Source organism: Osmerus eperlanus, chromosome 10 (genome assembly GCF_963692335.1).
Source record: "Osmerus eperlanus chromosome 10, fOsmEpe2.1, whole genome shotgun sequence".
NCBI classification, from domain to species: Eukaryota; Metazoa; Chordata; class Actinopteri; order Osmeriformes; family Osmeridae; genus Osmerus; species Osmerus eperlanus.
The window spans coordinates 292917-304387 of record NC_085027.1 but is presented as its reverse complement, the minus strand read 5'-3'; the positions used below and the strand labels follow the sequence as shown (position 1 = coordinate 304387).

Here is an 11471-nt window from a genome sequence, read left to right as displayed (position 1 = left end):
ATCCCTCTGCCTGCACGCTCAGACAATACACAAAAATACATGCACACGTACCAGCCTGAAAACAGAAACTGCAGTGCCGGCAGTTCTGGTCGCTGCAGTTCAGCGTTTTCTGAAACAATGTTCAGCAGCTTGTGATCCAGAGTGTTTGTGGCGCCTGAGGTCTGATGCTCCATATGATGAGGGAGCAGGACCTTCACTGGCCTCACAGCAGCCTCTGGCCTCACAGCAGCCTCTGGCCTCACAGCAGCCTCTGGCCTCAAAGCAGCCTCTGGCCTCACAGCAGCCTCTGGCCTCACAGCAGCCTCTGGCCTCACAGCAGCCTCTGGCCTCACAGCAGCCTCTGGCCTCAAAGCAGCCTCTGGCCTCACAGCAGTCTCTGGCCTCACAGCAGCCTCTGGCCTCACAGCAGCCTCTGGCCTCACAGCAGCCTCTGGCCTCAAAGCAGCCTCTGGCCTCACAGCAGCCTCTGGCCTCACAGCAGCCTCTGGCCTCACAGCAGCCTCTGGCCTCACAGCAGCCTCTGGCCTCAAAGCAGCCTCTGGCCTCACAGCAGCCTCTGGCCTCACAGCAGCCTCTGGCCTCACAGCAGCCTCTGGCCTCACAGCAGCCTCTGGCCTCAAAGCAGCCTCTGGCCTCACAGCAGCCTCTGGCCTCACAGCAGCCTCTGGCCTCAAAGCAGCCTCTGGCCTCACAGCAGCCTCTGGCCTCACAGCAGCCTCTACCATGAGGAGGCTGTAGCCTCACAGACAAATTAACAAAAAAAATAAAAACTATGGATAATGCTCACTTCACAACATTGTTTTCAAAATGTATTGGTATGTACATTTAGTCATTTAGCAGACGCTCTTATCCAGAGCGTCTGCTAAATACATATGGAAATGTTTTACTTTTGCCCCCACCTACAGTTAACCCATCCACACACGCCCCACCCCCACACACACACACTATGCCCCACCCCACACACACACTATGCCCCACCCCACACACACACTATGCCCCACCCCACACACACACTATGCCCCACCACACACACACACACTATGCCCCACCACACACACACACACTATGCCCCACCCCACACACACACTATGCCCCACCCCACACACACACTATGCCCCACCCCACACACACACTATGCCCCACCCCACACACACACTATGCCCCACCACACACACACACTATGCCCCACCACACACACACACTATGCCCTACCCCACACACACACTATGCCCCACCCCACACACACACTATGCCCCATCCCACACACACACAGTTAACTTATGCCCCCTCACCCCACCCCACACACATACACATCACTAACATAAACTTTGCTTACAGTTTCAGAATCCTGTCCCATTTCCAAAATATCTGTTTGCCTTCGCAGATTACGTTTCCACTCAGTTGGGTTTGAATGGCAGGGTGTTTGGATCTATGTGTTCGCTCGGGGCCCCTGAATAGCCCCTGAACCCTGAATCTATTGAATGCTTCGTTGTCAGTGCCAACCTGCCCCCGAGTGAGAATGAACTAGGTCCAGAACCTTGGAGAGCTTTCTCTACACTTTGCAGTTGTTTCATTGTGGACCAACGCAGGACATGGTTTAGGTATGCATGTGTTTGTGGCGGGCGGGCGGGCGTTGGAGAAAAAGACAGAGGAGGACAGACGCTGGCGAGGGGAATGAGCTTCATCACGGGGGATTGGTTTATACTTTCTCATTTTTCAAATTCTGGATGTGTAAATTCTGTACGACTCTCAATTGGGTTTACCATGTCGCTCATACTGACTGTGTTGGACAAGTTGGTGTATTTTCTGTCTCTCATTGCGTTCTGCGTTAGTGTGGGTTATAAGTGGGTGAAATGAGACTAGAACCTCAAGCTAGAACTTTGAACTGCACTGCTGTTAGGGTTAGGGTTGGAGCGCACAGGACACCTGCACTGCTCGTTCGTGAGTCTTAGGATTTCATCTGTGGTATCTGATGATACAGAGGGAAAAGTTAAACACTTGACTCTCATTACCAGTTAACATGAAAATGGCAAGTTGTTGAAAATACGTTTATTTTGCATATAGACAAACACTTCATTCACAGTGGTTTTGTTTTACAAGTCTCTCTGTGCAACACACATAGTTTATGAAGACAGACACAGTTGACAGGATGAGACAGGCCTGAGGGTGAGATTAGGGTGAGGAGTTGGTTCTGACAGCAGGCTGTTTGTGTGACCAGAGAGAGCGAGTTGCTCCCGGACCCACCATGCTAGCGAGGCTCCTGCTGGCGCTTTGCCAGGCTCTCCTGCTGGCGCTGTGTGTGGCGCCAAGCAACGACTTTGACTGGACCAAGACGGACCGCGGTTCCTTCTACTACGGCACCTTCCCAACTGGTACGGCAGGTGTTGTTATGGACACACCGTCTTTAATACCAACTCAGTTTGCTCTACACCATGGCTGATGTCTCATATGTTACTTTACACTGTGCTTGGAAAATACCAGCTGTTCCTTGTCTCCAAAACACTGTATAACACTGCGCTTCTGATTCTTGATATTATCCTGTACTTTCTATGTGCTCTAATTGTCGCTTTGGATGCAAATGTCTGTTAAATGAATAACATGTTAAAATGTAAATGGAGTATTAGTAAGTCAGGGGAGCAGACTCTCCTCTCCAGTCAGGGGAGCAGACTCTCCTCTCCAGGGGAGCAGACTCTCTTCTCCAGGGGAGCAGACTCTCCTCTCCAGTCAGGGGAGCAGACTCTCCTCTCCAGGGGAGCAGACTCTCCTCTCCAGGGGAGCAGACTCTCTTCTCCAGGGGAGCAGACTCTCCTCTCCAGGAGAGCAGACTCTCCTCTCCAGGGGAGCAGACTCTCTTCTCCAGGGGAGCAGACTCTCCTCTCCAGGGGAGCAGACTCTCCTCTCCAGGGGAGCAGACTCTCCTCTCCAGGCTTGTGAGAGGAAGGGTTCTGCCAGATTGCCACAACATGAGGAAAGCCCCCCAAATTAAATGATGATAGTGATAATAATAATATGAATAATCTATTAAGTTAGAAGAAGCCTTTATCCAAAGTGACATATAGGAGGGTTTTGACCTTGCAACCTCTTGATCTGCAGAAATGCTGAGACATATCCATCGTAAGCTGAGGTATAAATCTTGAAGTTTGTTCACTGAGCAGCTAAAATGTCTGTAACCCTAACCCCTAACCCTGCAGGGTTCTCGTGGGGTGCCGGAGGTTCTGCCTACCAGACCGAGGGTGCCTGGGACAAAGATGGCAAGGGGAGGAGTATCTGGGATGTTTTTGCCCACAAAAAGGGCAAAATCTTCCTCAATGATACAGGGGATTCCACCTGTGAAGGTTACTACAAATTCAAGGTAGTGTGAGGTCACAATTCACACCCAGTCTACTTGACATGGTACTACCTCTGTCCAGACACCTCACTTGAGAAGCACAAAACTGTTGCTTTTATCAGCATAGTTCAGCAAGAGTTGGTGTTGTAATGTATCGTGAGACACTACAACATCCTCATGTGACTCAGAAACCAAATGTGAAACAACAACAAAAATGACCCATCCCATGCTCAAATGAACATATATGTTCTAACTGCTATTTGTAGGATGACATCACCTTGATGACGGAAATGAAACTGAATCATTATCGTTTCTCCATCTCCTGGCCAAGGATTCTACCCCATGGGATCAAAAGTAACACCCGTCAAATCATTGTTTTCAACAGAGATTGTTCTGTCTCCACAGTGCATGTGCATGACACATCTCTGTGTGGTTTCAGCGGAACATCTAAACGAGAAGGGAATCAAACATTATGATGACCTGATCAACACGCTGCTGGAAAACAACATCACACCGATAGTCACCCTGTATCACTGGGATTTACCTCAAGTGAGTCATGTTAGACGATCAGAAGTTCCCATGCACTGTAGGCTTGGCAAGATAATACCTGGCATCAGGACACAATCATAACCTGTGAAGAACACCATTAGAGACTCCATACACCATGTCACACTGATGCTGCCTACACCATCCACAGCCACCAGTGTGAAGTGATGTCATATTAACATTCCTCCTGGTGTCTTCCTCTCTTCCTGCGTAGATCTTAGAGGAGAAGTACGGCGGATGGCAGAACGTTAGCATGATCAACTACTTCAACGACTTTGCCAACTTGTGCTTCGAGCGATTTGGGAGCAGAATCAAGTACTGGATTACCTTCAATAACCCCTGGGTATGGTCGACTTGCCAGGGGCCCGACTGATGATAAGCATTGCTGTTGGAGATAGGGTTTGGTGTGATGTTGTGTTGATGCAATGTGTTGTGTATCTGCAGTGTGTTGTTGATGCAGAGTTGTGTGTGTGCAGTCTGTGGCAGTGGAGGGCTATGAGACAGGAGAGCACGCTCCAGGACTGCAGCTGAGAGGAACAGGAGCCTACAGGGCAGCACACCACATCATCAAGGTACCAGCTGGAACACCAAGACAAACACACCTGCTGGACATGTATGAATGCAAGTCACATTACAGTATACTAACATCAAAGTGATGCTTTTTTCTTTAGGCGCATGCTAAAGTTTGGCATACTTATGACACACAGTGGAGAAGCAAACAGAAAGGTATCCAGCCTCCTGTCCAGGCTCTGAGGGAACAACTAGACTGATTCAAGTGTTGGGTGTGTTAGTGTTGAAGGCAGCTGACCTATTGCTCCTGTGTGAAGGGCTGGTGGGCATCTCCCTGTCTGCTGACTGGGGAGAGCCGGTGGACATTACCAACCAGAGGGACATCGAAGCAGCTGAGCGATACGTGCAGTTCTACCTGGGCTGGTTCGCTACGCCCATCTTTAACGGAGACTACCCACAGGTTATGAAGGACTATATAGGTAGGCAGCATGGAAAGAACTTTATTCCCCCAGGGGATAAATGAGATATCTGTCTGACTGTCCGTCTGTCTGTCCATCCATCCCTCCATCTGTCCTTCTGTCCCTCCCTCCCTCCCTCACTCACTCACTCACTCACTCCCTCCCTCCCTCCCTCCCTCACTCACTCACTCACTCACTCCCTCCCTCCCTCCCTCCCCCTGCTCCCTGCAGGCAGGAAGAGTGCCCAGCTGGGTCTGGGGTCGTCCAGGCTGCCCATGTTCTCCTCTCAGGAGAAGAGCTACATCAAAGGCACATGTGACTTCCTGGGGATCGGCCACTTCACAACACGCTATGTCACGCAGAAGAACTTCCCCTCCGGCCGCGGCAGCAGCTACTTCTCTGACCGGGACCTGGCTGAACTGGTGGACCCTCGCTGGCCCGACCCTGGCTCCGAGTGGCTCTACTCCGTTCCCTGGGGCTTCCGACGCCTGCTTAACTTCGTCAAGGTACAAGGCTGAAAGCAGAGATCAGGACAGTTCATACAGCTAGTCCACTCACTACTGTATGGTTTATAGGCTGCCTAGACATTACCTTCATCCACACTTCATTTGTTACATGATTTCACTTTGGCCTAATTTGATCAGTTCTGCTAACCATTCTTGTCGTGTTCCAGACACAGTACGGTAATCCTATGATATATGTGACGGAGAACGGCGTGTCGGAGAAGATCATGTGCACAGATCTCTGTGACGACTGGAGGATGCAGTACTTCAAGGATTACATCAATGAGATGCTCAAGGGTCAGAGCCCAGAAATCACATCAATCTGTTTTCATGTCATCATTTGAAATGTTATGGATATAGAAATGTTTATTTTATGCCTTCATTTATTCTTTGAATGTTATATTTAAGATACCTTATGTAGTACCAAATAAAGTCAGTACATTTCTAGTATAAATTTCCACTTGACCTGAGCAGGTTTTCTGTGTTGCAGCGATCAATGACGGTGTGAATGTGATGGGCTACACAGCGTGGTCCCTACTGGACAAGTTTGAGTGGGACGAGGGCTTCTCGGAGAGGTTTGGGCTGTTCTACGTCGACTTCAGGAGCAAGAACAAACCCCGCTACCCGAAAGCTTCGGTCCAGTTCTACAAACGCATCATCAGCTCCAACGGGTTCCCCAATCAGAGAGAGGTAGCGACACAGCAACGCGCATCACTAACAGTTGCTATGGTTACATGACACTGACAGTTCCTTTGTACGCAGGTGGAGAGCTGGAGAAGAGAAGCTACCGAGACGTGCTCTTCCAGCAATCAGCTCCTTGCTGCAGGTCAGCACACACACACACACACAATCAGCTCCTTGCTGCAGGTCAGCACACACACACACACACACACAATCAGCTCCTTGCTGCAGGTCCGCACACACACACACACACACAATCAGCTTCTTGCTGCAGGTCAGCACACACACACACACACACACACACACACACACACAACCAGCTCCTTGCTGCAGGTCAGCACACACACACACACACACACAACCAGCTCCTTGCTGCAGGTCAGCACACACACACACACAACCAGCTTCTTGCTGCAGGTCAGCACACACACACACACACACACACACAACCAGCTCCTTGCTGCAGGTCAGCACACACACACACACACACACAACCAGCTCCTTGCTGCAGGTCCGCACACACACACACACACACACAACCAGCTCCTTGCTGCAGGTCAGCACACACACACACACACACACAACCAGCTCCTTGCTGCAGGTCCGCACACACACACACACACACACAACCAGCTCCTTGCTGCAGGTCAGCACACACACACACACACAACCAGCTCCTTGCTGCAGGTCAGCACACACACACACACACAACCAGCTCCTTGCTGCAGGTCAGCACACACACACACAACCAGCTCCTTGCTGCAGGTCAGCACACACACACACAACCAGCTCCTTGCTGCAGGTCAGCACACACACACACACACACACAACCAGCTCCTTGCTGCAGGTCAGCACACACACACACACAACCAGCTCCTTGCTGCAGGTCAGCACACACACACACACAACCAGCTCCTTGCTGCAGGTCAGCATACACACACACACACAACACACACACACACACACATACACAGAACACACAGTATAGAGACGTGAAGCTAGCCGAGCCAAACTATTTGGTAGCTAGCTTGATTCCCACAACCCTAACAGGGTTTGGCTTTGTTTGTCCCAGAGTACCTAAACCTGCAACTAGCAGAGTACCTAACCCTGCAGCTTGCAGAGTACCTAACCCTGCAACTAGCAGAGTACCTAACCCTGCAGCTAGCAGAGTACCTAACTCTGCCGCTAGCAGAGTACCTAACCCTGCAACTAGCAGAGTACCTAACCCTAACTCCTGTAACCCTAAGGCATGAGCAGCACTCAGGGAGGCCCAGGGTGTGGCATGATGAGGTTTAGGTACCAACCATCCTCCTTATCACACTATAGTTGACGAGACCAACCAGTTCTAATCCCACTTGAGGTTTCAGAAACTTTACAATTACATTAAGACATGATGTCACGTAAAAGCATACAAAAGCCTGTATTAATGCTGGTTTAATGTGACTGATGTTTCAGACCCCCTGACGAGCCACATGGAGATGGTGTCTGAGATCGTTGTTCCGACGGTGTGCACCCTCTGCATCCTGCTCAGTGCCGTCTTCCTCATGTTCCTGCTGCGCCGACGCTTCTAGAAACCTGCTGCACCTGCAAACTGTCTAAACATTAAAATAAAATGCTGCTGATTTTGGTCTATGACTCATGACCAAGACCACAATAAACAAAGGCTGAACATGATAGGCTGCTTTTTCAGGAGTCAAATGTTGATGTTTTCCTTCTTTATTTAGAAAACTGATTTTGTGTAACCATGTTTAATTGAATAAAGTCCCTCCTAAATGTAAATACCAGTCACCCCCAACATCACCACGTGAGTTTCAGGATACAGAATCAGCCCCTAAGAAGATGAGAGATGGAAGCAGATTTGGATCAGGGGTACTTTGATGCTGGTGACACCAGATTTCACTACGAACCAATTCAGGATTGATGTTGAAATGTAGGCTTTGTTTTTAAGGTACGTTTATAACTTTTTAACAAATGTTGTTGTTGTTTGCTTTTCCTGACCTTTCCAAACAGTCGTACAATATTAGCTGCCTTTTTATATAAGGTAAATATTGAGATTGTTTTGGACAGAGAACAATACAATACACTAAATAAATATATATATGATCAACTGTTATACTGTCCACTGGTCTGTAGCCTAAAACAAAAATAAAATTCTACAATAATGCTTGGAAACATACCCTATTTCTAAGACAAACATACACATGCATAAAGATTTGTTAAATATAGTTTATTTCTCCTCAGACGATCAGTTCTGGTCAGCTTGTGATTTAGATAGATAACGAGCACTTCAAGTTTCATTCTGGCTAGGTCTAGTAGCTTACGTGGCCTATGGACAAATAAAGAATTTGCCAGTGTTGCAGACGTATGTAGGTACGAAGATGTCCGTGGCAGAGACTCAAGCGAAATGTCCCAACCAAGCACCAGCGAGGAGGTTGGTAGCCAGGAAGACCAGCCAACCCTTCTGGTCGTACCTGGAAGAATTGTACTCCTTTCGAATGAGCTGAAAGCTCTGCGCACCCAAGTACCACAGGCTAATGGCTTTCAAAAACTTGCCGTCTAATTTGAATGAAGGCTATTGATAACATGCCTCTGAAGTTTGACTTTTTGCGCCATTATAACACTTACAGGCAACTAGTCATCATATCTTACGCTCCATGAAACACCTGTTAATGCTAGGTAGTAAACATATATGGTTCTTTATTGTATTTGAAAATGCGTTCATTTTCAATGGGCATAAATACGGCTGAAACAGGTGCATCCGAAATGTTTCAACATTTACATTTAACATTTACATATAACATTATAGTCATTATGGCCTTTAGAAAAAAAATTTGGGGGGGAGGTGGGGTAGTGCATTATAGGTCCCTGTGGCGTGGCCTAGCTTTTGGCCTTAATGGCATTTTTTTCCCATTAGGCCTACATTACGACTGGTTTACTTGAGTAAAAAGCCTGAGTTGATACTTCAACTTCAACTTCTACAGAAGTCTTTTTAAACCCTAGTATCTATACTTCTATCTCCAAATAACCCCAGGTTGTTCATTGTGACCAAAAGAACACACATGATGGCAGGACAGACCCTTTGCATGTTAGGGGAGGGGGTACACATTATATCAGGTGAGAAAACGGCCTGATATAATGTGTATCCCCTTTGTAACTCTTATGGTACACAGGAAGTGACCATAGACTTATATTCAGGAAGTGGCCATAGATTTATATACAGGAAGTGACCATAGACTTATATACAGGAAGGGACCATAGACTTATATACAGGAAGTGACCATAGACTTATATACAGGAAGGGACCATAGACTTATATACAGGAAGTGACCATAGACTTATATACAGGAAGGGACCATAGACTTGTATACAGGAAGTGACCATAGACTTATATACAGGAAGGGACCATAGACTTATATACAGGAAGTGACCATAGACTTATATACAGGAAGTGACCATAGACTTATATACAGGAAGTGACCATAGACTTATATACAGGAAGTGACCATAGACTTATATACAGGAAGTGACCATAGACTTATGTACAGGAAGTTTTTCACAGGTCCCTTCAGGGGCTCCATACCCTCAAACCCTAAAAGTTTCCCCCAAAAAAAGTTTCTAAAGGTTGAAAAAAAACTTGGAAACAAAAGTTTGGAAAGGTGAATAGGAAAATGTGAAAAAGAAATTGGGAAAAAAAGTTTGGAAAGGTTTAAATAAAAAGATTCACTGTGTGTGTGGAAAAAAAGTTTATGAAAAAAGGTACTTTATGGATGACACTGAGGTAGTTAGCAATGTCTACATGACTGAGAATAGAGACATTCCTGATCACCTATGGCCATATATGAGGGAGAAATTGGCTGTGTCATAAATGATTCCTGGCAAATGAGTCTATAGTGTATTTTTGTATTAACATGATGTGAGATGCAGTTATCAGCGAGACACTAAAACAGGTAGCCTAACGGCTACTTTTTATGTCAGAGCCCACACTTCTTTACTTTAACTTGACTTCAGTTCTTCAACTTTTACCAGTCGTTTTAAACATGAGTATCTGTACTTCTACTTGAGTGAAAGATGTGTGTACTTTTGCCATCTCTGGTGACAACATTGTTTGAATACGCTTGTTTCAAAGAGGTTTAATTATTTAAAAAATGCAATATGAGTAAACGCTTAAAAATAACAGTAGGCGGGAATATTCATTCATAAGTAATAACAGGCCTATAGCAGGGTGTGCTGGAGTAGGGAAACATCTAAAACATGCAGGACAGCGGCCCTCTAGTACCAGGATTGGAGAACCCTGGCCTATTAGTTTAGGACCACACAGGATTGCCCCTTTTTCTTAGTTTTGATGCAACTACGTGAGGTTCCCACATCACCATTCGCCTACCTCTTGCACTAAGGAAAATAAAAGAACCCTGTTTCATTCTACACTTTAAAACTTTGTATTTCGATAAGTAAATAAGCAGCAACAAATGTGTGTTGTATGCTTTTTAATCTATGCAATGTTCGAAAGTAAGTGTATACTGAAATTCAAATATAAGTGTATACAAGTACACTTATGAAATTTTTTTTGATTGTTGATATTAGTTCAATTAATAGGTTTGGATAAGATTGCCCCGGCTGCAGCGGCCGGGGCAATCTGAAATGTTACCCTCTCTAGTTTATACATAGTATGACAGTGTGTACATGAGTGTATTTAAATTACGTTTTAACATGACATTTACGTAACAAAATGCAAAGACAGTGTCACTAAAATAAGAAGTATGAATGTCAGTGTTATTCACCATTTTTAACTGCGAACCGATTATTGACCATTTGTAAAACGTTAGTGTACCTTTACTTTGAAGAAAATAAAAAAAACGTTTTCACGTCACCCGGAAGTTCAATTCAGTGTTGCGAAAAGAAAGCAGCAACAAGATATTTGCAACTTTAGATACCCGCTTGTAAACACTGAACTGAAGTGCCTACTAACCTACACTCCTCAACGGTTTTTATGAAACAAGATAATGATTAAGACGGAAAAGATTTTGCATCTCAAGAGTTCCCGAGGCAGGAAAGTTCGTGTGGTTAGGGAACATTATTTGAGAGAGCATGTTCCTTGCTACAGCACTCTCTGTCAGGCGGGCTGTGCCAACGGTAATCCTAAAAACATTTGTCGTTACTTGACTAAACGTTGCTAGATAGCTTGTTGGTCCAACCAGGGGTAGCAAGAACTAGCTAACATGTCCATACGCATTTTGAAATATAGCTAACTAACTATCAGCGTTTTCATGGCTGTTCACATTCTTATTGTAACTAGCTAATGTAGCTAGAGCTACTAATATTAGCTACAATAAAATCATCAAATATCTTACAGTAATCTGTAAGAAAACCAACGAATAAGAGAAAATACCTGGCATGTGAATGGCTTATGACTAAAGATTATCAATAAACATTATTGTTTTGGTGCGA

General features: G+C 46.0%; 2 protein-coding genes across 4 annotated transcripts in view; both read left to right on the top strand.

The window, feature by feature from the left end:
• Nucleotides 1-11471, top strand: part of dis3l (DIS3 like exosome 3'-5' exoribonuclease) — a 208260-nt gene that overhangs the window by 185142 nt on the left and 11647 nt on the right. Inside the window, exon 2 of one of the 2 annotated variants that reach the window (XM_062470685.1) lies at nucleotides 10928-11156. In XM_062470685.1, coding sequence (XP_062326669.1) covers nucleotides 11027-11156 — 130 coding nt within the window. In that variant the 5' untranslated portion in view covers nucleotides 10928-11026. Of the gene's footprint in view, nucleotides 1-10904; nucleotides 11157-11471 lie in introns of those variants that run through there. The other variant, XM_062470684.1, reaches the window with a different exon arrangement.
• lctla (lactase-like a) lies at nucleotides 1453-8216 on the top strand. Of its 2 annotated transcripts, XM_062472075.1 has the most exons (14): nucleotides 1453-1601; nucleotides 2219-2372; nucleotides 3192-3352; nucleotides 3595-3682; nucleotides 3768-3877; nucleotides 4089-4217; nucleotides 4351-4446; nucleotides 4546-4600; nucleotides 4702-4863; nucleotides 5074-5348; nucleotides 5516-5642; nucleotides 5836-6035; nucleotides 6108-6171; nucleotides 7482-8216. In XM_062472075.1, exons 2-14 carry the CDS (start codon nucleotides 2246-2248, stop codon nucleotides 7595-7597), a joined length of 1710 nt encoding a protein of 569 aa, XP_062328059.1. In that variant the 5' UTR covers nucleotides 1453-1601; nucleotides 2219-2245; the 3' UTR covers nucleotides 7598-8216. The 2 variants fall into 2 exon arrangements, with proteins under 2 accessions (XP_062328059.1, XP_062328061.1); XM_062472077.1 differs by lacking the exon at nucleotides 1453-1601 and having other exon boundaries at nucleotides 2089-2372.